This window comes from Pristis pectinata, chromosome 25 (assembly GCF_009764475.1).
Source record: "Pristis pectinata isolate sPriPec2 chromosome 25, sPriPec2.1.pri, whole genome shotgun sequence".
Classification (NCBI taxonomy): domain Eukaryota; kingdom Metazoa; phylum Chordata; class Chondrichthyes; order Rhinopristiformes; family Pristidae; genus Pristis; species Pristis pectinata.
In genome coordinates this window covers 272,454-300,341 of record NC_067429.1, presented here as the reverse complement: position 1 = coordinate 300,341, position 27,888 = coordinate 272,454, and the positions used below count along the sequence as shown (strand labels likewise).

Genomic DNA, 27,888 nt, shown 5'->3' with positions numbered 1-27,888 from the left:
CTGCCTTCTATGGACAAGACAATTCTGAATCCACACAGACTAGTTTCCCTGGATCCTGTGCCTCCAAACCTTTTGAATGAGCCCATCATGGGGAACCTTATCAAATGCCTTAAAGTCCATATCACCACATCCACTGCTACACCCTCAATGTACTTTGCTACACCCTCAATGTACTTTGCTACATCCTCAATCAAATCAGACTCATGAGGCATGACTTGCCCCCCTCAAAGCCATGCTGACTATCCCTAATCAGACTGTTTCCCCAAATGCTCATAGATCCTGTCCCTAAGAATCTTTTCTGATAATTTACCCATCACTGAAGTAAGACTCACTGGTCTGTAATTCCCAGGGTTATCCCTACTCCCTTCCTTAAACAAAGGAACGACTTGTCACCCTCCAATCATCTGGTACTACTCCTGTGGCCAGTGAGGACACAAAGATCATTGCCAAGGGCTCAAATCTCTTCCCTCACTTCCCATTGTATCCTGGAATATATCCTGTCCAGCCCTAAGGACTTATTTTCCTAATGTTTTTCAAAAGTTCCAGCACATCCTCCTTAACATCAAGATGTTTTAGCTTATCAGCCTGTTTTACACTGTCCTCACAAACATTGAAGTCTCTCACAGGTGAATACTGAAGCAAAATATTCATTAAGGACCTCCTCTACTACCTCCAACTCGGCACATTTCCTGCTCTGTCCCTCATTGGTCCTACCCTCACTCTAGCCATCCTCCTGTTCTTCACATACAAGTAGAATGCCTTGGTGAGTAGGATTAAGGAAAACCAAGGCCTTCTCATGGCCCCTTCTGGCTCCCAAATCCATTCTTAAGCTCCTTCCTGGCTTTGTAACTCTAGAGCCCTGTCTGATCCACGTTTACTAAACCCAAAGCTTCTTTCTTCTTCACTAGATATTCCACATCACTCGTCAACCATGGTTCCTTCACCCTACCATCCTTTTCCTGCCTCAATGGGACAAACCTATCCAGAACCCCCTGCAAGTGATCTTTAAACAATCTCCACATTTCCATAGTGCCTTTCCCTGAGTATATCTGCTCCCAATTTACACTCCCAAGTTCCTGCCTAATAGCATTATAATTCCTCCTCACCCAATTAAATACTTTCCCATACCATCTGCTACTATCCCTCTCCAAGGCAAGGCTAACGGTCAGGGAGTTGTGGCCACTGTCTCCAAAATGTTCACCTACTGAGAGATCTGACATCTGACCATGTTCAATGCCTAGTACCAGATCCAGAATAACCTCTCCTCTAGTTGGCCTGTATACAGATTGTGTCAGAAATCCTTCCTGGACAAACTCCAACCCATCCAAATCTTTTGCACAAAGAAGGTGCCAATCAGTATAGAGAATTCCCACTCACCTCAGTTTTAAGTGACAACCCCCAGAGAACTGTGTCCCTTTGCTCAAGACTTCCACTAGTAGAAACCCCTCATTCTCCTTAACTCCAAAGCATACAGATCCAACTTCATTAGCTATTTGAGGTCAGCTCCCTCTTCCCAGGAAATAGCCCAGTGAATCTCTTCTGGACTGCCTCCTCTGCTAATATCCTTTATTAAATGAGGAAACCAAGTACAAGAGATGTCTTGCTCCAATTATATTGGGGCTGGGTGAGACAGCATCTGGAATACTGCTTTTTGGATCTGGTATCCCAAGAAAGAGCATACTTGTGATTGATTCATGGTTAGGGTGGTAGTTCTCATATGAGGTGAAATAAAGCAGATTGAGCCAACATTTAAGATTAGAAAAGAATCTCATTGAAATGCATGAAAGTTTCATAGGGTAGGTGTGGAATTGGTGTTTCCCTTGGCAAGGGTGCCCAAAACCAAAACAAGGAATCAGCCGTTCAGGACAGAAATGAGAAGAAATGTTTTCACCCAGAGAAGAGTGAATCTTTGGAATTCTCTACTCAGCAAGGTTATGGAGGGTCAGTCTCAGAGCAGTCTCAAGACAAAGAACAACAGATTTTTGGATATTCAGGGAATCAATGAATATAGAGTTTGTGCAGGAAAGTGGTGCTGAGATAAAAGATCAATCATAATCTTACTGATCAGAGCAAGGAGAAGGGCCCAAATGGCCACTATTTTTCAGGTGAAAGTCAGGAACATGATACTGCAAATAAACAAGGCTTTGAGTCCACAACTAAACTAGAACTGGGGTGGGGGGGGTGAGAACCAGGGTGGCAGGGCAGCAAGCGGAGTGGCTGTGGGGAAAGTAGATGTTACGCCTGCAAGCAAAGACAGAAATTGACAAGTTGATGAGCATGTTGGGACTAATGTTCTGAGATACACCTATTTCAATGTGAGGAGTATTATAGGAAAGGCAGATGAATTTAGAGCATAGATTGATGTGTGGAATTATGATGCAGCTATTAGTGAGACGGTTGCAGGAGGGGCAGGACTGGCAGCTCAATGTTGCACAGTTCTGATGTTTTAGACATGATAGAGGAAGGTATTAAAGGGGGAGGGGTGGCATTGCTCATCAGGGAAAATGTTAATAGGTCTATATTACAGACCTCAATAGTCAGTGGGATTTAAAGGAACAAATTTGTAGCGAGATAGCAGAGTTGCAAGAAAAATAAGGTTGTGATGGCAGGTGATTTTTAACTTTTCACATTGACTGGGACTCCCATACTGTAAAGGGATTGGATGGGATAGTTTGTCAAATGTGTTCAGTAAGGTTTCCTCAATCAATATGTAGAGGTCCCAACTAGAGACAGCACAATACTGGATCTCCTCTTAGGGAACGAGACAGGGCAGGTGACAGAAGTGTGTGTAAGGGAACACTTTGGATCTAGTGATTATAATTCCATTAGTTTTCAAGATAATTATGGAGAAGGATAGGACTGTTCTTTGGGTTGAGATTCTAAATTAGATCAAGGCCAATTTCAATGGCATCAAAAGGGATCTGGCAGGTGTGGATTGGGATAGGCTGTTTTCTGGCAATGGAATGCTTGGTATGTGGGAGACTTTCAAAAGTGAAATATTGAGAGTACAGAATCTGTATGTTCCTGTCTGAATAAAAGACAAGGCTAACAGGTTTAGGGAACCTTGGTTATCGAGGGATATTGAGGCCCTAGTAAAGAAAAAGGAGGTGCATATCAGGTATAGGCAGCTAGGATCAAATGAAGCACTTGAGTAGTACAAGAAATGCAAGAGGACACTTAAGAGAGAAATCAGGAAGGCAAAAAGCAGACATGAGGTTGCTCTGGCAGACACGGTGGAAGAGAATCCCAAGGATTTCTATAGCTATATTAGGAGCAAAAGTGTAGCAAGGGACAAAATTGGTCCTCTTGAAGATCAGTATTGTCATCTGTGCATGAAGCTGAAAAAGATGGGAGAGATCTTAAATGAATTTTTTGCATCTGTATTTACTCTGGAGACAGATACAGAGACTATAGAACTGAGGCAAAACAGTAGCAAGGTCATGGACCATATCCAGATTATGGAAGAGGAGGTGCTGGCTGGCTTGAGGCAAATGAAGGTGGATAAATCTCCAGAGCCAGACAAGGTGTCCCCTTGGACTTTGTGGGAGGCTAGTGCAGAAATTGCAGGGGCCATGGCAGAGATATTTAAAACGTCCTTAGCCACAGGTTGAGGTGCCAGAGGACATGAGGATATCTAATATTCTGCTGTTCAAGAATAAGCCGGGAAACTGTAGGGCAGTGAGTCCGATGCCAGTTGTGGGTAAATCATTGGAAAGTATTCTAAGGGACAGGACATAAAAGTACTTGGATAGATGGGGCCTGATTAGGGATAGTCAACATGACTGTGTGGTAGGTCATGTCTCACCAATCTTCCGTGTCTGCATGGGTTTCCTCCCACATTCCAAAGGTGTATGAGTTAGGAAGTTGTGGGCATGCTATGTTGGTGCCAGAAGTGTGGTGACACTTACAGGCTGCCCCCCCACCACCCCCCCCCCCCCAGAACATTCTACACAAAGATGCATTCCACTGTGTTTCAATGTACATGTGACTAATAAAGCTGTCTTATCTTGAATCTTATAGAGTTCTTTGAGGAGGCTACCAAGAAGGTTGAGGGAAAGGCAGTGAATGTTGTCTACATGGACTTTAGCAAGGCCTTTGACAAAGTCCTGCATGGGAGGCTGGTCCAGGAGGTTAAGTTGAAGTTGTACAAGATGTTGGTGAAGCTGAATTAGGAGTATTGTGTGCAGTTCTAGTCACCTACCTACAGGAAAGACATAAGCTTGAAAGAAAAAGTGCAGAGAAAATTTACAAGGATGTTGCCAGAACTTGAGGACCCGAGTTATATAGAGAGGTTGAATAGGCTAGGACTTTATTGCCTGGAGTGCAGGAGAATGAGGGAAATCTTGTAGAGGTATACAAAATTGATAGGGTAAATACATACAGGCTTTTTCTAAGGTTGGGTGAGACTAGCACTAGAGGACATAAGTTTAGGGTGAAATATATATATATAAGGGGAATCTGAAGGGAAACTTCTTCACTCATGGTGGTGTGAGAGTGGAACAAATAGCCAGTTGAAGTGCAGATTCAATTGTAACATTTAAGAGGTTTGGATAGACACATGGATGGGAGGGGTTTGGAGGGATGTGGTCTAGGTGCAGGTAGATGGGACTAGGCAGAAGATTGAGTTGTCATGGACTAGATGGGCCAAAGGGCCTGTTTCTGTGCTGTAGTACTCTTTTGACTCTAACTGATGAAATGAGTGCTTTGGTCCCTTGCCCTAAGAAAGCATGTCTATAGTGTCAATGCAATGATACATCACTATACTGATTCCTGGGATGAGAATATTTTACTTTCTGGACAGGCAGAGCAGAATGATCTATGGAACTTAGAAAACCGAAGGGTGATCTTACTGGTATATATACTATTCTTAAAAGAAATAAACAATAGAGGCTGAGGATATTTTTAGTTGGAGTGAGGACACTTGGTTTCAAGATGATGGATTGGGCATTTAGGACTAATGATAGGAGAAATTTCTTTATACAGGAGCTGTGAATCTTTGTAATTCTCCATCCTGAGGGCTGCAGATGCTAAATGGTTGAGTACACTGAGGAACTGCATGCAATTCAGCAACAAACAAAGTGCTGAAGGAACTCAGCAGGTCAGGCAGCATCTATGGAGGGAAATAAATAGTTGACGTTTTGGGTCGAGACCCTTCATTTATTTTCCTCCAATAGATGCTGCCTGACCTGAGTTCCTCCAACATTTTGTGCGTGTTGCTCCATGCTCCAGCATCTGCAGAATCTTGTCTCCTGCATGCAATTCAGATTGGAATTGAGGATGTTGTGAAAAGGCAGGAGAGTGGAGTTGATATGGACATTAAATCATGCCATAGTCATATGACATGGAAACAGGCCCATCAGCCCATCTTGTCCATGCTTACCAAGGAGTCTTCCTCAGATACTCCCATTTGGCTGCATTTGGCCCATCTCTCTAAATTTTTCCAATCCATGAAACATTGTAATTGTACCCACCTCTACTGCTTCCTCATGCAGCTAATTCTATATATCTACCACTCTGTGTGGGGGAAAAAGTTGCCCCTTGGGTCCCCTTTAAATCTCTCCCCTCACTTAAACTTATGCCCTCTAGTTTTAGACACCCCTACCCAGGGAAAAAGACTGATAATCCATTGCATGTTTGCCCCTCTAAGGTCACCTCTCAGTCTCCATCACTCCATGTAAAACAGCTCCAGCCTATTCAGTCTCTTACAACTCAGGCCCTCCAGTCCTGGCAACATCCTCGTGAATCTTCTCTGCACCCACTGTAGCTTAATCACATCCTTCCGAAATATAGCAAATGATAAAGCAAGCTAAGTCTTATCTACTACTCCCAAGTCTTCCAATTCCAATCACATTCCAACATGGAGATAGAGGATGAATCTTAGTTTTCAACAGTCATTTATATTCACAATAAGTGAATGTTACTCACCTGTCATTTAACTTCTCTAGGAGGTAGGAACCCAAACCAGAACCTGTCCCACCAGCAATAGAATGGCAGAGAACAAAGCCCTACATTTGAAAACAGGATTTTAAAAAAAGCTTTAAACTTAATTTAAATAATTGAATCAAAGTTGCAATCCAGATGATTGTTTACAGAGCAATTCCAAATTATCAGAACAATACAATCCATACAGAAAATTTATTAATTACTGAGGATCTGGAGCTACTGCTTGATCACAGCAAAAACAAAAGTGATTTAAGAAAACGTGTTCAATTTCTGAACACTTTATTGAACCAGGGTTGATATCACCTGGCTTGATAGCAATGTAGAGTGATATATGCCAGGCCACCAAGATACAGATTTGCAACGATGTACATTTCTAATGCTGATGATGGTCCGGTGCCCTCATGGATGCCTGGGCAGGCATGGTAGTGTAGTGGTTAGCGTAATGCTATTTACAGCACCAGCAACCTGGGTTCAATTCCAGCCACTGTCTATAAGGAGTTTAAGTTCTCCCCATGTCTGCATGGGTTTCCTCCCACATTCCAAAGACGTACAGGTTAGGAAGTTGTGGGCATGCTATATTGGTGCCAGAAGCATGGCAACACTTGTGGGCTGCCCCCAGAATACTATGCAAAAGCTGTATTTCATTGTTTTGATGTACATGTGACTAATAAAGTTATCTTATTTTAGTTGTCAGCTGACAAACTGTTCTCTATCCCACTTAGCAAAAAATGTATGCCACACCAAACAATGAAGGGTGTCCTCAACGTGAAGATACTGCTTTGTCTCCACAAGAAGCATTTCTATCAATGCTGCTGTAGATAGATGCATCAGCCACAGATAGATTAGTGAGAAAGACATCAAGTAGGTTTTCCTACCATTGATTTGCTCACTGCCTGCTACAGACAGTCTGGTAGTGGTGTCCTTTAGGACTTGGCTGGTTTCATCTGTGGTGGTGCTTTCAAGTCAATTTTGGACAATGAAGCCCCTCAAGTACTATTCAACACAGCACTGATTCATCTGTTATGGGAGGACAACAGATGGTTTCCTTGCCCATGCATGACTCATGCCATAAAACTTCATATAGTCTAGAAAAATTTTGAAAACTCAAATGGCTAATCCCCCCTGCCTGAATACTACAGCATTACCTCCTCATGGGTTTGCTTTGATGAGTTGTTTATTTTTACATTTTGGTGAAATTTGTTGAAATTTGCTCCTTTCTCTACTCCCACAATGCATACCCACCAATGAAGCAGCTCTTTTTCCACCCTTGATGTTAACCAAATAAATTTCAATATTTGAATCTCCAGTTCTAATTCAATCTAATTCTTTCTGAATGAATCATAAGCATGAATTTTAGTTCGCATTTCTACCCATGCTTATGCCAGATCCCCATGATCAGCACTACAGCACAACCCTATCTGATAACCCGCACAGCAAGTCATGACCGTTCCCTGCAATACTCAGTATTCAGAGTTTGAAATAATTAACTTCAACCAGAGGCAAGTGACTGAGGTGGCAGAATTCATTCCACTGATTCAAAAAGATAAAGGGCATAGTTATTTTCATTATCATGAGGCCAACAGGCATATAGATTCCCAGGTTTAACTATAACCATCATATGCAATACATTTGTTTTCCACAAATCCAAGTTAACCCTCAATTCAATCCTGTTGTTCTGGAAAAAAGACAGAGGCAGGGGTCATGGATTACCAGGTATTATATCACCTCTCAAAATCAGCATCGATGGAAGGCACAAAGGTGGACTAAAACAGTTTTATTTTGCAACCAATCATTCGATATCACCACCAGGTATTTCTACTGGGGGGGGGGGGGGGGTGATTTAAAAAAAAAGTGGATACATAAGAGACTGCAGATGTGGAATCTGGGGGAAAAAAAACAAACTGCTGGAGGAACTCAGGAGGTTAAGTAGCATCTGTTCAGAGAATGGAATTGTAGGCATTTCAGGTCAAGACCCTGGATAAATGATAATAAAAGTGTTTGTCTTCCTTCACTAACATTCTATACCTCAACAGATATGGACCTCTACATCCTACTTCATATGGAAGCATTTAGTAAGCATACAAGAAATCACAAAGCATTACAACAGACTTGATAAGCTACCCTAATTCATGAACTCAGGAACACAAATATTTGCATCTCTGAATGGTCAAAACAAGATGCATCTTCAGCTCATTTAAAGAATAGCATATAGCTGCAAACTGGCATCACGATGTCTGAAGGTCTTCAGGCTATTTTTAGCAATCCCTTGATAAACCAAAGGCTAACTCACCATTGTTCTATGCTTAGTGAGTTGGCCAAGTGCTTGTTTACTCTGCACCAACTGGTAAATGTAAAAAAAAGTAAGCTTTTTCTTATCCTGTATTCAAGTGTCATTTGAAATGGAATTCTTCAATTAAACCAGATAGAAACTGCAGACATTTCAATCATGAGATAGTGATATTCACAAGAACAGCTTCCCAATAGATGTACCAGCTGGTATTTTGATCATTTTGATAGAAAACTGAAAAGCTAGATTAATAAAATGATAAAACAGTTAACAGGTATAGTGTTTACTGGTGAACTACATTGCTTATTTGAACTATTTTATGGAATTCAATTGAAATTCACTTTGTAAAGTCAGATCATAGCAGGACATATAGAGTAAATGGCAAGGACCCTAAGAGTGTTGATGTCCAGAGACCTTGGGGTACATTCCATAGCTCCCTGAAAATGGTGACACAGGAGGATGGGATAGTGATAAAGGCACTTGGCATGCTTGACTTGATTGGCTAAGGCATTTAGTTAAGAGTTGGGAAGTCACGTTAGTTGTATAGAACATTGATTAGACCATACTTGTAGTATTGTGCACAGTTCTGATCACCACACTACAGGAAAGATGTGGTAGCAATAGAGAGGGTGCTGAAAAGATTTACCAGGATGTGGCTTGGAATGGAGGGCTGTAGTTATAAGTTGGATTGGCTGGGTATATTCTTGCTGGAACATAGGAGACCAAGGTGTGACTTTAAAGGAGGTTTATAAAATTATCAGGGACATAAATAAGATATATAGTCAAAGAATCTTTTGCCCCCAGAGTAGGGGTGTCCAGAACTAGAGGGAACAGGGTTAAGGTGAGAAATTTAAAAGAGATCTGAGGTCTACGTTTTTCCACACAGAGGATAGTGAATATCTGCAATGAGCTGCCAGAAGAGGTGGTTGAGGCAGATATAATTACAGTGTTTAAAAGGACTTGGACAGGAAAGACGTAGCAGGACATAAGCCTAATGCAAGCAAATGGGCTTGGAATAAATAAGCATCATGGTCGGCATGGTTGAGGAGGGCCAAAGGGCCCGTTTCTGTGTTGTATGGTTCTACAAATATCCAAGAACAAATTCAAAGTGCAGACTCACCTCCAAACTGTCACTGCCATCAGCCTCTCGATCAATAATATCAAAAATATCCTCATGGATTTTCTCACCCTATGCAGAGGGAAATTACTTGATCATAGCTCTTAAAAACAAAGCACATCTTTCCATTGTAGCTGGCCAGGCAAATAAAACACACACAACTATCTCTTCCCCAAGTATATAGGTCCGCTCCGGGTTACAAATGCCTGACTTATGACAGCCCATACATACGAACATACGTTTGGGAGAGCAGTGGGCTGGATGGGGATGGATTTACCAGCAGACTCACTCCCTCACTGAGTCAGTAAGGCCGGCTGGCAGCTGCTCTTCCTGTGCCTGCTCACTATTTTGTCACAGCTGTTTCTGTGATCTTCTCCCACACACTTTTTATTCATTTCAGACTTACAAACAGTTTGGATTTCGAAAAGTTCTCAGGAACAGAACCATGTCATAACTTGGGAATTGCTTGAATAATAAAGCATGCAATTCAGATAGCTGTGGAACCCACTGAAGTCTAAAAGTCTGCCCAATCCCCTTTAGCCAACTCTATTCTCATTCCATTGTAGTTCCCTTTAAGTTAAACACAGTTGTTTATAAACCTCACACAAGATTAATATAAAATTCTATCATGCTATGATTACTACTTCCACTGGGATCTTTTGCTCTCAGGTCATTTATGAACCCTGCCTTTACTAGATCCTACATAGTCTGTTCCTTTAATAAGCTCCACAACCTATTGTACTAGAAAATTACCCCAAATGCACTCCCATTAATTTGTTCTCATTCCTACCCTTTCCAACTTAAAGTCTCCCATAATTATTGCACTGCTCTTCCCACACTCCTGTTATTTGTACATTTATACCCTTCCCCAGAAGGTGGAAACAGTTTGGGGATCTATACACTACTCCTACCAGTGTTTTCTTTCTCCTGCCATTTTTTATCTCCACCCATATGGATAAACATCTTCTGAGCCTAAATAGCCTCTCATATCTCTAATTAACAGTGCTATCTCAGCATCTTTTCCTCCATCACCTGTGCAACCCTCCCCTCCCCCCATCCTTCCTAAAAGTCACATATCCTTGAATATTTAGTTCTTGGCTTTGATCGTGTAACCATGTCTCCAGAACAGCTATCAGATCATACCTGTCCATCTCTATTTGTGCCATTATTTTATCTACTTTATCACATTTGCTTCATGCAATGATACAAAGTCTTGTGTTTACTCGTGTGAAATGAAACACAACAAACTATAATGCTCAAATAACCTGTTGTGGTTGCAATTCTGATGTTAATTTCATTTCCATTTTAAGGAGTACCCACCTGTGAGTAGCCGCTGGCCCAGTTATTACCTGCACCTCCACCATGCTCAGACAGGTAGATGTTCTCTGGATTGTACAGATTGGCATAAGGCGAATTCAAGATGGAATGAATCACACGAGGCTCCAAGTCCAATAGCACAGCTCTTGGGATATAATGCTCATCGTCTGCCTAAGCAAACACACATTAAGCTCACAACACAACAAATCGAGAGTTAGATGCAGTGCAGTGATTTCATAAACATAGTAGGACTCCAACAAAGCACAGTCCACTGATTTGATCCCTACAATGATTCTGCAACCTCCTTCAGCCTTAGAACCCTCAGAGTCAGAGCTATACAGCATGGAAACAGGCCCTTCAGCCCGACTCATCCATGCTGACCAAGATGCCTATCTGAACTTGTCCCATTTGCTTGCATTTGGCACATATCACTCTAAACCCTTCCTATCCACTTACCATCTAAATGTCTTTTAAATGTAGTAATTGTACCCACCTTTACAGCTTACTCTGGCAGCTTGTTCCACATACCCATCACCTCTGAAAAAGTTGTGCCTCAGGTCCCCTTTAAATCTTTCCCCTCTCACTTTAAATCTATGCCCTCTAGTTTTAGACTCCCCTATTCTGGAAAAAGGACTGCGACCACCCACCTTATCTATGCCCCTCATGATTTTATAAACCTCTAAGCCTCAGCCTCCAATGCTCCTTAGAAAAAAAGCCCCAACTTACCCTTATAGCTCAAGCCTTCCAGTCCCAGTAACATTCTTATGAATCTTTCCTGCACCCTTTCCAGCTTAATGACATCCTTCCTATAGCTTGGCAACCAGAGCCGCACACAACATGCTGAAGCAGGTAACAACATTTAAAAGACAAGGACAGGTATAGGGATAGGAAAGGTTTAGAGAGATATGGGCCAAACACGAGCAAATGGGACTAGCTTAGATGGACATCTTGGTTGGCATGGACCAGTTGGGCCAAAGGGCCTATTTCCTTGCTCTATGACAATACTCCACATGCGGTCTCACCAATGTCTTGTACAGTTGTAACACAACATCCCAACTCTTATACTCAATGCCCTGAAGGTATGCATTCTTCACCATGTCTACTGTATCGCCACTTTCAGGGAACTACATACATAGAACAGTACAGCACAGGAACAGGACCTTCGACCCATGATATTGAGCCAAACTAGTGACGAAAATAACACCTAATTAAACAGATCCCTTCTGCCTGTACATGGTCCATATTCCTCCATTCTCTGTATTCACGTGCCTAGGAGCCTCTTAAACACCTCTATAGTATCTGCCTCCACCACCACCCCGGCAGTACACTCCAGGCACCTACCACTCTCTGCGTAAAAAAAACTTGCATCGCATATCTCCTTTGAACTTTCCCCCTCTACCTTTCTTGATGGTCACCCAATTACCTGCTGCCTGCACCTTCAGTGTGTGACCACCTCACTAAAACTCCTGTCCAGGATGCTCCCAGCATCATGGATGCTCCGAGTGAGTACAACTGCAGCTGGATGGAGTCAGTTAGGAGCTGCAGCTGGATGCACTTCCCACAGGTCTCGTTACCAGGGACACTGTCAGTTTCCCTGATCTCCCACGTGCTGAAGAGGAGCATGAGACTGCCCTAACTGCCATCTCTAAACCACTAACAACAGAGGAAAGTAAAAGATCTTGCCTTATTCTACCTTTACCACTTCTCAGCCTCCTCGCTGAAGCCTCTTGTGACGAAGCCTCAGCACCACAAACACAGGATTTGTTCTGCAAATGTTTATGCACAATTTGGATAAGGCACAGGGGCGGCAAGTTAAATAAGCCAGCTTGGGCAGTATTTTTACTTGTATTAATTTGGGTAATGTTTAGGGAACATTGCTAAGCGCAACAGTTAGTTACCCTTACACAGAGCTTTTTAATGCAATACAAAATGCTCCCAAGACAATTCACAGGAGCATTATCAAATGAGATGCCAGGATATAATCAACAGCTTGATCAAATAAGATCAAAGAGGTTAAGGTGGACAGAGTTGGAGTGGTAGAGTGCACTTCCAGAGCGTAGGAGTTTGGCAATTAAAGGCACAATTCCAGAGGTGGAGCAATTAAAATTTGCGGTCATCAGGAGGCTAGAATTGGAGGGCAAGTTGCATTTCAGTAAGTTAAACCAGGGCAGGACTTAGACAGTGAATGGTGGGGCCCTGGAGCATGTTATAGAACAGAGAAACGTCAACACAAATAAACAGGGTGGTGAAGGCAGCATTTGACACGCTTGCCTTCATGATTCAAAAACAGTTTCTTCCCCTCCGCCTTCAGACCTCATTATTCCTTTTTTTGCACTATTTAATTTTGTAATTTATAGTAATTTTATATCTTTGCACTGTACTGCTGCCACAAAACAACAAATTTCAGATCATCCAAGTCAGTAATAATAAATCTGATTCTAATCCAGGCATGGGCAAGTAGTATTTGTGCCAGGCTACGACCATCTCTAACAGAGAGTCTAACAACTTACTTTGACATTCAGTGGCATGCCCATCACAGAGTTCCCCACCATCACTATCCTAAGGGAATCACCACTGACCAGAAACTCAACTAGATTAGCCACACAAATTCTATGGCTATAAGAGCAGACTGAATTTAGTGTGGCACATGGCTCACTTTCTGACAAAAAGTCATTCCACCATCCTCAAGGCAGAGGTCAACAGTGTGACAGAATACTCTCCACTGCATGATAGAGTACCAATAACTCCCAGGAAGCCTGACAACACCCAGGACAAAGCAGCACCCTTGTCTGGAACCCCATAAACATTGATTCCCTCCAGCAACAGTGCATAGTAGCTGCAGGGTATACCATCTACAAAATGCCCTGCGGTTACTCATCCAGATTACTCCAATACCCCAATTCCATGACCTCTACCAACAAGATGGACAAGGGTAGCAGATGTACGAGAATTCCACAACTGGCATGTTCACACACTAACCTGACGTGGTCACAGGGTTTATTGCTTCCTAACATTGCTGGGTTTAAATCCTCCTCAATTACACTGTATGAGGACCTTCACTAGAAGGATTGCAGCAGCTCAAGACTGTGCACACATGCAGAGAATCTAGAACTAGGGGGTCACTGTTTAAAAATAAGGGTCCCCCACTTAAGACAGATGAGGCAAGGTTTCTCCCCCTCAGAGTTATCAGTTTTTGCTAGTCTCTTCCACAAAGGCAGTGGAAGCTGTCTTGAAATTATTTTGAGGTAGATTCTTGATATGCAAGGGCCCAAAAGCAGAGTACACTCAAGGGGTCCAGTAGCCAGCATTTGATCCTAATTTGTGAGTTTTTATAAAAGTAAAATTATCACAATGTCATCTTTAGAAACGATACATTTTGGGTACAGCCTAGGAAAATACAAATTTTCAAAATCCTCGAGATACGGAGAAGGTTCCACTAAATTAGAAAATAGCAGGTGTAACTGCTTCATTCAAAAAGGATGTCATAAAGCAACAAATTACAGAACATTATGGCAGGGTACATACAAAATCTAAAGGTAATCAGGAAAAAATCAGTATAGTTCTGTGAAAAGGAATTTATGTTTGACCAACTTATTGGAGCTCTTCAAATAAATAATATGCACTGTGGATAAAGGAGAAAAAGTGAATGTACTATACTTGTGTGAGGAAAGAGTTAAATCAGCCAAAAGTAATTTCTGAATCCTCCTTAGTACATGCAGTAGTGTGTAACACAACATGGTGTCAGCTCGAACTGTGGGAATGTTTTGAGAACTAAAGGGAGTACAGATGCACATCTTTGAGATTAGATACTGGTGAAGAATGTTTTTTCCTTTACAGACCTGTTGTCTCTGTTTCTAAGTTAGGTGTTTAGGCCGAAGGTCGCGAGTGATAAGAAGGTACAGGCTGGTACCACTAAGGAACAGAAAAGTATTGGGGTAAAAGTTATATTAAATTTTTGAGGGGTATAAAAAGGGGCTATCTTCTTTGTGCAAACCGGGACCTTCCCTTAGGCTGGGTCACGACCAGTGCTAAGACACAGACAGAAGGCTGCGTGAAAGATTGTCGGCTACCCGAGGTTCCCTCCAGCATTATGTAGATCAGTTTACTGGTTGGTTGATAAGTATTATTTTGCTTGCTTCTGTATTTTAAGTATTCTTCTTTCTTTTTGTATTTTATTCTTCATACAACTCTAATAAAGTAGTTTCTATAACCTTTAACAGGTGTACAGTGCCTCCTTTGTTTGCGAATACCTCTTGCTGCTGAATCAGGAAAGAACAAAAATGAATTTAAAAATATTTTCGTTACAACTTGTTTTACAAGGAAAGGTTGGACTGGCTTATTTCAGTTGTTACAGAAGAATGACGGGTGAATCGAGGGGCCTAGATTAAATTAATTCAGAAAAGATGTTTCCTCTTGTGCGAGAATCAAATCCAAGGGATTATTTAAAAATAAAGGGAGGTCTCTAAAACAAAGGATCGTGTGTAATTGGAACTCTAATCCTCAAAGGGCAGCAGGAGCAGAATTTTTAAAGCAGAAGGAAATAGATTCTCGATATCAAGGAGCGTCAATTTGTACATGACATCAAACTTCAAGATGATAGTAAATGACAGAGAGGCCGAAAGAAAGACTAATGGAATTCAAAATAGAAAGTAAAGGATTTCATTTTTTTAGGATGAAACACAATGTAGACCAGGAAAAAAAAATGTCATTTCTGAGAGACTTGCTTATGTACATCAATCTTTATTGGCAGCAAGCCATAGTTGGAGCAGTTAGTAAAGAATATGGAATCTGGATACAAGAATACAAAAGCTTAAGTGTTACTTTAAATCAATATAAAATACTCAATAGGCTCCAATTGGAGTCATAGCTAGATGGGGAAAAGTTGCATGGGAAGACCTTTACTTCCAAGCCCCCTTCCCCGTTACACAATGATCTGATCTGGATGTATATTGCCTTTTCTTCATCTTTATCAGTCAAACTCCAAAAACTTTCCACCCAACAGACCAATGAGAATACTTTTACCACACAACTTGCTTGGCACAAGACTTGGCACACTACTTTCTCAGGCCAACTAGGTATCAGTATTAAGTGATGGCCTTGCCAGCAATCTTATTTTTTTTTAAATCCTACCTACAGCCATTGGATATATGCTTTAGGTCCACCATGGACTTATTCTGCTTAATCTCTTACCACCATAAAACTCAAATCTAGAATCACTAACAGAAAATAAATGTAGCTTCTATTGTAACAGTGCATCCTATGTGATCTACTACTGCAATTGAATCAAAACAGGAACTTCAAAAGGCATTTTATTTCTAGTACGAGGAAGCCCCATACCTGGTAGAAGAAAACATCCTTCCTGTCAGTTCCTTCAGTGGCAAATTCTTCAACGATACCTTCAGGGCTGATACCATGTTCTGCACAAAGCTGTTTCCAGAATTCAAAGCCAACTGTCAATACAGAAAAATTACAATGAACGTCACCGTCAAAAATCGATTTTTACACCTGAATGTAATTTATCTTCCCTTGCCCACTTCCATACTGTAACCCTATATTCTGCATTGTTATTGCTTTTCCCTTGTACGACCTCAATGTACTGATGTGATGAAAAGATCTGTATGGATGGCACGAAAACATTTTTCATTGTACCTTGGTACGTGACAATAATAAACCACTTTATTTATTTTTTTTGAAGGTGAGATTAATGAATTTTTAAAAAGAAAATAGTAATATACCAGCCTCTGATTCACCCCTCCCTCTCACTTCTACACACCAGCCAGTTTCCCTCTACACTCAGTCCCGATGCAGGGTATCAACCCAAAACATTGACTATCCTTTTGCCTCCACAGTTGCTGCTCCACCCACTGAGTTCTACCAGCAATTTCCTACAAACATACGAGCTAGCACCATCCCACTCCAAGCCAGATTTGTCATTTAATAAAATTTTGGTTGTAACCTCAACATATTTCTGTCTAACAGCAGTGACCTTTCAACCCCTTGTTCATGTATCTAATTCTGCCCTAAAAACATTCAAAGACTCTGCTCCCACTGCCCTTTGAGGAAGAGACTCACAAAGACTCACAACCCTCAGAAAATTTTTTGTCTCATCTGTCTTACATAGACAACCTTTATTGTTAAATCTATATTGTCAGAGGGCAGTGCAGTGCAGTAGGGGCAGGCCGGTGGAGGATTGATGTCTTGCGAATATTTAGTGCAAGACTGATCTTCCCACAGGCTTCAGTTGAACTATTGACAATGGTTTGTAGCTTGGCCTCCAAGCTTGTGCACTTGCAAACATCTTCTGAATACCAAAGCTCAACTCCATAGGTTTGGGTAACTTTGCTTCTCAAGTGTGATTGTTACGGGTTAAACCGCTCCCCATTAGTTCTGGGCATTTGCTCCATTCCCACAGAAAGACTGTTGCAGACATGCTCAACAGTACAGCAAGAAAGACTGAGGAAATTGTTGGAACCTTGCACCCTGGAAAATGGGAACCACCCATAAGTGAAAGTAGTAATCAGTGATGAAATTCACCACTGCCTTCAAGGCACCAGCGCAGCTTTTGGCTGATTGTGCAAAAGAGTATTTTAAGATTAATACCTCACACCTGGCACAAAACTCATGGTTTACTAGACAGCAAGAATCCTTTCACTCCAATATGATTCTGAGGTCTGAACTGCATTAAATAAACCCATTGCAATCCAGATGTTCACAAATCTCATTTTGTTCCAGATTCAATAAACTGAGGAGAAATAGGCAAGGAGAAAAAAAAGAGATTGGTTAGGAAAGAGAAGAAAGCAGGCATAGTGGGGGGGGGGGGGGGTGGGGGTGGGGGGGTTGGCTTACTTAAAGTGAGAGAATTCGATGTCCTCACATTTCATCCCACTAGCCTACATATCCAACATATCATTCTCCACTACTTCTGCCATCTCCAACAGGACCCCACCACCAAGTGTATCTTCCCCTCCCCACCCCTTTCTGCCTTTTGTAGGGACCGCTCTCTTCGCGACACCCAAGTTCACTCCTCCTTCCCCACCCATCCTGCTCCCACCACAGGGACTTTCCACTGTCCCCACCACACCTGCCCCGACACCACCTCCATCAGGGGACAAAAACAGTCCTTTCAGGTGAGGCAGAGATTTACGTGCATCTCCCCTAATATCATCTACTGCATTCAGTGCTCCAAGTGTGGACTCCTCTACATCAGTGAAACCAAACGCAGACTAGGGGACCGTTTCGCAGAACACCTGTGCTCCGTCCATAACCGCGATCTGCATTTCCCTGTTGCCAGTCACTTCAACTTCCCCTCCCACTCCATCACAGATATGTCAGTCCTCAGCCTTCTCCACTGCCAGGAGAAGTCCAAATGCAAACTTGAGGGGCAGAACCTCATTTTCTGTCTTGGGACCTTACAGCCTAATAGCATGAACATCGAATTCTCCCACTAAGTGAACCAAAAGCTGCCTACAACTATGCCTCTTCTTCTCTTTCCTTTCCTAGCCTCTCTCTTTTTTCTCCTCCCCTCATGGGGCACCTGCCTCCATAACTTTGACCCATCCCCTCGTGGATCTGCTGTGCCCTCCTCCCCTGCATCTACCTATCACCATCTTGTGCCCACCCTGCCTCCCCTCTTTCGTCCACCTATGCTGTTTCTCCCCCCCAAATATTGGGTTTCCCCTTTTCCTATCTTCAGTCCTGAAGAAGGGTCCTGACCCGAAATATTAACTGTTTTTCTCCACAGATGCTGCCTGGCTTGCTGAATTCCTCCAGCATCTTGTTTTTTTTCATCTAGATTCCAGCATCTGCAGTCCTTTGTTTCTCATAGTAGGATGAAGGGCTTGTTCCTGTGTATACTGTTCTATGTACAGAAGGCATCCCAATGCACTGGAAAATTACCAAAACTATCTCTGCATAATCTTCTAGATTCATTGGAGGACAAGCAAATTAACATTAGGCACTAGTACTAAGGCCCAAGTTACACTTAGACGACTATGTTTAGCAGCCCATATTGATCACGTGACCAAAATGAGATTTCCAAAACTGACACTTTATTCTGAGCTCTATTACGACTACCAGGTGTACAGAAGATTCAAGAATGTGGTGCTTGAAGAAATGCAACATTCCTACCAACTCACAGAATCTCTGACCCATGATTGCTCCAAGCAGAGCAGCAGCATTCAGAGTGGTATTGATAACTACAAGTCCATACATCAGGGGCACACAGGGGCCCTGCTGAGGTGCCAGACATCTCACAAACTATCCACCCCATCTTGTCAGCTGCCACCTATCCCGACTACGCAAGAATCTGCAGTTCCCACATTGGTCAGAACCCACAAAAACGGTGATTAACCAGACATTTAAACTAGTTCTAAATTCTCTTGCACGCGAAGCATCCTCTCTGCATCCATTCCATCCAGACCCCTCACCATCTTTTGTTTCAAATAACTCTCCTCTCACTCTCCTAAACTCCAGCAGATACAATCCTAGCTTGTCCAACCTTTCCTTATAAGACAAGCTGCCTAGTCCAGGTATTAGTGTAGTAAATCTACTCTGAACAGATTCCAACTCATTTACGTGCTTTCTTAAACGAGTTAAATACAGGTGCTTCTTGGTTTATGAATGACCTGACTTATGGAAATCCAACTTTACACAAATTCTCCCAAACATTTTTAAAGCACTTCACAAGTTACTAATAACAAAACATTTCATGGTATTCATTAATGACAGAATACAGTATATATTCCTGGAATGAAAGGGCTTACGTATGATGAGCATTTGTCGGCTCTTGGACTGTACTCACTGTAATACAGAAGAATGAGAGGGGACCTCATAGAGACATTTAAAATGTTGAAAGGACTGGACAGAGTAGATGTGACTAGGCTGTTTCCCTTGGTGGGTGAGTCCAGGACCAGAGGGCACAATCTTAGAATTAGAGGGTACAGGTTTAAAACAGAGATGAGGAGAAATTTCTTTAGCCAGAGGGTGGTGAATTTGTGGAATTCCTTGCCAGGTACAGCAGTGGAGGCCAGATCATTGGAGGCTTTTAAGGAAGAGACAGATGGATATCTAAATAGTCGGGGTATCAAGGGATATGGGGATAAGGCCGGAAATTGGGGTTAGAATAGTGTGTTTTTCTTGGCGCCCACCACCACCCCCCCCCTCCAATTTCTCATTTCTTTCTTTTTTCCCTTTTCCTTGGAGCAGACTCGATGGACCGAATGACCTACTTCTGCTCCCTCGTCTTGTGATCTGTGATCTATTCCATTAGTTTACTCATGGGTAGTGTCATGGTTATATTCAATGAAACTGAAGGATTAGGAAGAATTATAGAAGCACGTGTAGAACAACGCAATACGAGTCACTACAGAAAACAAACGTTTCTGATTTATGGAGAAATTGGCTTATGGACAGCTAACAGGAACAGAACTCTTACACAAGTCAGGGACTATGTACTATGTACTCTCGACATGGTCACTGAAGCAGACTCCCTACTTTCATATTCAATTCTTCTCACAATAAACAATAACATTCTGCTAGCTTTCCTAATTACTTGCTGTATCTGCATGCCAGCTCTTTCTGATGTTTGCTCTGGGACACCTAGATATCTCTGCAATCTCTTACCACACAAGTAATATTTTGTTAATTTTTCCTGCCAAGATGATCAATTTAAGTGCCTGTTCATGTTCTACTTTTTTCAGTTTCACACACTAATATCATCATTAATCACATGTACATTGAAACACACAGTGAAATGCATCTTTTGCGTAGTGTGTTCTGGGGGCAGCCCACAAGTGCTGCCATGCTTCTGGCACCAACATAGCATGCCCACAACTTCCTAACCCATATACCTTTGGAACGTGGAAGGAAGCCGGAGCACCTGGAGGAAACCCACGCTGACACGGGGAGAATGTACAAACTCCTTACAGACAGCGGCAGGAATTGAACCTGGGTTGCTGGCGCTGTAATAGCATTACGCTAACCGCTACACTACCGTGCCTGAGCTACAGTCCAGTTGTCAGATCTTTGCCTACTCACTAAACCTCCCTTTGTCACCTTTTCTTCTATTTACAACTTACTTTCCTATCATTATGTCATCAGTAAATTTATCAATCATACTTTCAGTATTTTCAGCTATTATTTATATAAATTATGAAAAAGTTGATCCCTGTGGCATATCTTTTATTACATCTTGCCAAACAGAAAACATCCATTTACGCCTTGTGCTGTGTCAGCAAGCCAAATTTATCTCCACACTAATACTATATCCTACACCAAAAAATGTTCATTCTCCACAAGTACCTTTCAAATGATACCTTAAATTCCTTCTAGAAATCTTAGTACCTCAACAAATTCTCCTTTATCCGGAGCAAATGTTATTTCCTCAAAGAATAGTCAAACATTACTTTCCTTTCACAAATCCATATTTATTTTGCTTTCTACCTTGAACTGGATGTCCTTTCAGAACTGATTTGCTTTCAATACAAGAACAAAAAGGATGCAAGAAAATAGGAGCAGGAGTGGCCACTCAGCACCACAAGGCTCCCACTCTGGATCATGGCTGATCCGTCACAGATCTCACCTCCTCTTCTGTGCCGCTGACCCAAACCCTAAATATCCTGATCTTTCAAACCCTGAACCATAACTCCTGTATTCAACTTCTTACATAGTTAAGGCCAAATTATCATTTGCTTTCTTAATGAGCTATCCCCAAACGCTAGCTTTCAATGACTTGTGTTAGTCAACATTTCCCAACCTATAATCATTTTAAAAATATTTGGCTTTTCTGTTTTGCACAACAAAGTAGGTGACCTCACATATTCCCACATAATATTCCATCTGCCATGTTATCGGCCACGCACTCAGATTATTTTTATAGAGTCATAAAGTACTACAGCACAGAAACAGGTCCTTTGGCCCATCTAGTCCAGGCCAATCTGATCTTCTGCCTAGTCCCATTTACCTGCATTGGGACCATATCCCTCCAAACCCCTCCCATCCATGTACCTATCCAAACCTCTTAAATGTTACAATTGAACCCACACTTACCACTTCCGCTGGCATCTCATTCCACACTCGCACCACCGAGGTGAAGAAGTTCCCCCTCATTTCCGCCTAATATATTTAACCCTTCATGCTAAACCTACGTCCTCTAGTTCTAGTCTCACACATTAGGGGAAAAAAGCCTGAATGCATTCACCTTATCTATACCCCTCATAATTTTGTACACCTCTATAGGATCTCCCCTCATTCTCCTGCAGTCCAGGCCATAAAGTCCTAACCTATTTAACCTTTCCTCAGGCCCTCAAGTCCTGGCAACATCCTTGTAAATTTTCTCTGCACTCTTTCAAGCTTATTGATATTTTTCCTGCAGGTAGGTGACCAGAACTGCACACAATACTCCAAATTCATCTTGTACAACTTCAACATAACATGCCAACTCCTGTACTCAATGCCCTGATTTATGAAGCCCAAAGTGCCAAACTCTCTCTTTCCATCCCTACCTACCTGTGACACCACTTTTAAGAAACAATGGATCTGTATTCCCACGTCCCTTTGTTCTACCGCACACCTCAGAGCCATTCACTGTGCAAGTCTTACCCTGGTTCGTCATCCCAAAGTGCAACACCTCACACTTGTTTGCATTAAATTCCATCTGCCATTTTTCAGCCCATTTTCCTAGCTGGTCAAGGTTATGCTGCAACTGCCACTGACATGCACTAGCATGAAGTACTTTGAGAGGCTGGTCATGGCACACATTAACTCCAGCCTCCCAGAAAACCTCGACCCACTCTAATTCACCTACCGTCAAAAGAGGTCTACAGTGGACGCCATCTCCCTGGCCCTATGCTCAGCTCTGGAGCATCTAGACAGTAAAGACACCTACATTAGACTATTGTTTATTGACTACAGCTCCACCTTCAATACAACAATTCTGAACAAACTCATCACCAAACTCTGACCTGGGACTCAACATTTCTCTTTGCGGCTGGATCCTTGACTTCCTGACTGACAGACTGCAATCAGTAAGGATAGGCAGCAACACCTCCAGCACAATTATTGTTAACGCTGGTGCCCCACAAGGCTGTACCCTCAGCCCCCTACTCTACTCCCTATATACTCACGAATGTGTGGCCAGATTCTGCTCTAACGCCATCTACAAGTTTGCAGATGATACCACTGTAGCGGGCCGTATCTCAAATAATGATGAGTTGGAGTATAGGAAGGAGATAGAGCGCTTAGTGACATGGTGTCATGACAACAACCTTTCCCTCAATGTCTGCTAAACACAAGAGCTGGTCATGGAATTCAGAAAGGTGGGGGGGTGGGTGGGGCAGTGTACATACACCTGTCTACGTCAATGGTCCTGAGGTCGAGAGGGTTAAGAGCTTCAAGTTCCTAGGAGTGAACATCACCAATAGCCTGTCCTGGTCCAACCACGTAGACATCACACTAAGGCAGCTTACCAGCACCTCTACTTCCTCAGGAAGCTAAAGAAATTTGGCCTGTCTGCCTTGACACTCACCAACTTTTAACAATGCACCATAGAAAGCATCCTATCTGGATGGATCACAGCTTGATATGGCAACTGCTCTACCCGGGACCGCAAGAGACAGCAGAGAGTTGTGGACAGCTCAGCACATCACAGAAACCAGCCTCCCCTCCATGGACTTTGTCCATACTTCTCACTGCCTCGGTAAAGCAGTCGTCATAATCAAAGGCCCCACCCACCCGCGACATTCTCTCTTCTCCCCTCTCCCATCAGGCAGAAGATACAAAAGCCTGAAAACACATACCACCAGGCTCAAGGACAGCTTCTATCCTGCTGTTATAAGACCATTGAACTGTTCCCAAGTATAAGATGGACTTTTGACCTCACAATCTACCTCATTATGACCTTGCACCTTAATGTCTACCTGCAGTGCACTTTCTCTGTAGCTGTGACACTTTACTCTGCATTCTGTATCATTTTACTTTGTACTACCCCAATGCATTGTGTAATGAATTGATCTGTTTTAACAGTATACAAGTTTTTCACTGTACCTCCGTACAAGTGACAATAATAAACCAAATCCAATTATGTCCTCGCCGTCCACTACACCCCCAATCTTGGTGCCATCTGCAAATCTGTTAGGTTAGGATGAGACAGATTTACCTGCACCTCCCTCAATATCATCTACTGCATTCAGTGCTCCAAGTGTGGCCTCCTCTACATTGGCAAGACCAAACACAGATTAGGTGACCATTTCACAGAAGACCTGCTCTCAGTCCGTAACCACGATCTGAATCACCCCACTGCCAATCACTTCAACTTCCCCCTCCCACTCCATCACAGATATGTCAGTCCACTGCCAGAATTCCAAGCGCAAACTGGAAGAACAGCACCTCATTTTCTGCCTTGGAACCTTGCAGCCTAATGGCATGAACATTGAATTCTCCCATTTTAGCTAATCCCCACAACTGCCCCCACCCCCCCACCAAGCCACTTTTTTCTTCCCTTTCCTAGCCTCTCTTTTTTCTACCCTGCCTCCTTTTTCCCTCCTTACCTTTGTCCCATTCCCCAGTGAATCTGCTCTCCCCTCCTCCCCCACATCTGCTTATCACTATGTCTTACCTGCATTTACCTATCACCACCTTGTGCCCAGCCCCCTGCCTCCCCTCTTTTGTCCACCTATCACTGCTCAGCTTTTCACTCCTATATACCAGGCTTCCCAGTGCTGAAGAAGGGTTCTGACCCAAAACATTGACCACTTGCTTTTCGCCACGGATGCTGCCTGGCCTGCTGAGTTCCTTCAGCTTCATAGCATTTTTCAACTATATTCCAGCATCAGCAGTCTTTTGTTTCTCTATCCATGTACCTGCTCAAATGTGTTTTAAATGTTGTTATCGTACCTGCCTCAACTACTTCTCTGGCAGCTTTTTCCATATATGCATCGCCCTCTGCATGAAGTTGCCACTCAGGTGCTTTTTAAATCTTTCCCATCGCACTTTAAAGCTACGCCCTCTAGTTTTTTTAATTCTCTTTTCTTGGGAAAAAGACTGTGTCCATTCACCCTATCTATGCACCTCATGACTTTATGCACCTCTACAAGATCCCCCTCTGTCTCCCATGCTCCAAGGATAAACTCCTACCCTGCCCAACCTCTTCATATAACTCAGAACCCTTGAGTCCTGGCAACATTCTTCTAAATCCTCTTTGCACTGTTTACAGCTTAATGGCACCTTTCCTATATCAGGGCAACCAAAACTGTGTACAATACTCCAGCCTCAACCCCCTGAAGTGGAGCCACTAGGTAAATGATTGTCAGACCTGTTAAGACCTGGAGTGGATTCCCCTGGACTGGAAGATAAGTGACTGCCAGTGAACAGACTTGGAAAACTTGGAGTGGATTCACCTGGACTGGGAAGTAAGCTTGTAAGACCTGGAATGGATTCTGCTGTCTTGTGAAGCAAGTTGTTGTTTCCAATACAGGTTTAAGTGTCAAAGAGTAAAGTGACTCTGACCTCACGACCTACCTTATGACCTTGCACCTTATTGCACTGCACTTTCTCTGTAGCTGTGACACTTTACTCTGTACTGTTATTGTTTTTACCTGTACTACCTCAATGCACTCTGTACTAACTCAATGTAACTGCACTGTGTAATGAACTGACCCGTACGGTCGGTATGCAAGACAAGTTTTTCACTGTACTTCGGTACGTGAATGATAAACCAATACCAATATATCACAAACAGCAGAGAACCCAGGATGGATACAACTATGTAGATGTACTGGTTTATTGTCATTTGTACTGAGGTACAGTGAAAAACTTGTCCTTGCATACTGATCGCACCGTGTCATCTCTCTTCCCCCCCCCCCCCTTCCAGGCACTGTGTTATCTCTCCCCCCCCCCAACCTTCCAGGCACCGTGTAATTTCTCTCCTCCCCCCCCCCACCTTCCAGGCACCGTGTCATCTCTCCCCCCCCCCACCTTCCAGGCACCGTGTCATCTCTTCCCCCCCCCCCCCACCTTCCAGGCACCGTCATCTCTTTCCCCCCCCCCACCTTCCAGGCACCGTGTTATCTCTTCCCCCCCCTGCCACCTTCCAGGCACCGTGTTATCTCTTCCCCCCCCCCCCCCACTTTCCAGGCACCGTGTTATCTCTCCCCCCCCCCACCTTCCAGGCACCGTGTTATCTCTCCCCCCCCCCACCTTCCAGGCACCGTGTTATCTCTCCCCCCCCCCCACCTTCCAGGCACCGTGTTATCTCTTCCCCCCCCCCCACCTACAAGGCACCGTGTTATCTCTTCCCCCCCCCCCACCTTCCAGGCACCGTGTTATCTCTTCCCCCCCCCCACCTTCCAGGCACCGTGTTATCTCTTCCCCCCCCCCCCCCCCCACCTTCCAGGCACCGTGTTATCTCTTCCCCCCCCCCCCCCCCCTTCCCGGCACCGTGTTATCTCTTCCCCCCCCCCCCCCCACCTTCCAGGCACCGTGTTATCTCTTCCCCCCCCCCCACCTTCCAGGCACCGTGTTATCTCTTCCCCCCCCCCCCACCTTCCAGGCACCGTGTTATCTCTTCCCCCCCCCCCCACCTTCCAGGCATCGTGTTATCACTTCCCCCCCCCCCCCCCCACCTTCCAGGCACCGTGTTATCACTTCCCCCCCCCACCTTCCAGGCACCGTTATCTCTTCCCCCCCCCCACCTTCCAGGCACCGTTATCTCTTCCCCCCCCACCTTCCAGGCACCGTGTTATCTCTTCCCCCCCCCCCCACCTTCCAGGCACCGTGTTATCTCTTCCCCCCCCCCCACCTTCCAGGCACCGTGTTATCTCTCCCCCCCCCCCACCTTCCAGGCACCGTGTTATCTCTTCCCCCCCCCCCCCCACCTTCCAGGCACCGTGTTATCACTTCCCCCCCCCCACCTTCCAGGCACCGTGTTATCTTCCCCCCCCTTCCAGGCACCGTTATCTCTTCCCCCCCACCTTCCAGGCACCGTGTTATCTCTTCCCCCCCCCCCACCTTCCAGGCACCGTGTTATCTCTCCCCCCCCCACCTTCCAGGCACCGTTATCTCTCCCCCCCCCCACCTTCCAGGCACCGTGTTATCTCTCCCCCCCCCCCCACCTTCCAGGCACCGTTATCTCTCCCCCCCCCCACCTTCCAGGCACCGTTATCTCTCCCCCCCCCCCCACCTTCCAGGCACCGTGTTATCTCTCCCCCCCCCACCTTCCAGGCACCGTGTTATCTCTCCCCCCCCCCACCTTCCAGGCACCGTGTTATCTCTCCCCCCCCCCACCTTCCAGGCACCGTTATCTCTCCCCCCCCCCACCTTCCAGGCACCGTGTTTTCTCTCCCCCCCCCCCCAAACCTTCCAGGCACCGTGTTATCTCTCCCCCCCCCCCCACCTTCCAGGCACCGTTATCTCTCCCCCCCCCCCCCCCCCCACTTTCCAGGCACTCTGTTATCTCTCTCCCTCCCGCCCCCCTTGCAGGCGCCCTGTCGCCTCCACACACCCCCCAATCAGTCTCCCCTTCCAGGCGCCCTGTCGTTTCCCAGCGGACCGAGGCCCTGGCGCTGTCCCATTGACCCGCTAAAGCGGCGCCCCGGGGCCTGGGGCCTGGGGCTCCGACCGCGACACAGCCCCGAGCAAAGGAAGGAGGCACCAGGAGCCGGTGGTCCAACCACCACCAACCCCGACCCACTTACTCTGGTTGCCGCACTGGCCCAACTGCAGCGTTATAATTTCCCGAGGCATCGCCGCCGCTCCTCCCGCCAACCGCACCGAGCATGCGCACAAACCCTGCCCGACGGCACACGAGCGCAGCCCGGCCGCCGGGAAAGCACATGCGCATATCTGCCGCGTCTGCCCGGCCGCCGGGAAGGCACATGCGCATATCTGCCGCGTCTGCCCGGCCGCCGGGAAAGCACATGCGCATATCTGCCGCGTCTGCCCGGCCGCCGGGAAAGCACATTCGCATACCTGCCGCGTCTGCCCGGCCGCCGGGAAAGCACATGCGCATATCTGCCGCGTCTGCCCGGCCGCCGGGAAAGCACATTCGCATACCTGCCGCGTCTGCCCGGCCGCCGGGAAAGCACATGCGCATATCTGCCGCGTCTGCCCGGCCACCTGACCCTGTCCTTCTGTAAATTGTGCCCATTCTAATTGTCATCACCAAGACTTCATAGTGTTACACAGCACGGAAGCAGGCCCTTCGGTCTAACTGGTCCATACCACCAAGGTG

General features: G+C 44.6%; 1 protein-coding gene across 1 annotated transcript in view; it reads right to left on the bottom strand.

Annotated features, from left to right (window-relative positions):
• The window catches only part of tubg1 (tubulin, gamma 1), a 65,656-nt gene extending 38,146 nt beyond the window's left edge, over positions 1-27,510 (bottom strand). The window contains exons 1-5 of the mRNA XM_052038463.1: positions 27,353-27,510; positions 16,002-16,114; positions 10,668-10,835; positions 9,351-9,419; positions 5,926-6,005 (exon numbers count right to left, since the gene is read on the bottom strand). Coding sequence (XP_051894423.1) covers positions 5,926-6,005; positions 9,351-9,419; positions 10,668-10,835; positions 16,002-16,114; positions 27,353-27,401 — 479 coding nt within the window. The 5' untranslated portion in view covers positions 27,402-27,510. The remainder of the gene's footprint in view (positions 1-5,925; positions 6,006-9,350; positions 9,420-10,667; positions 10,836-16,001; positions 16,115-27,352) is intronic.
• Between the last annotated feature and the right edge of the window lie 378 nt (positions 27,511-27,888).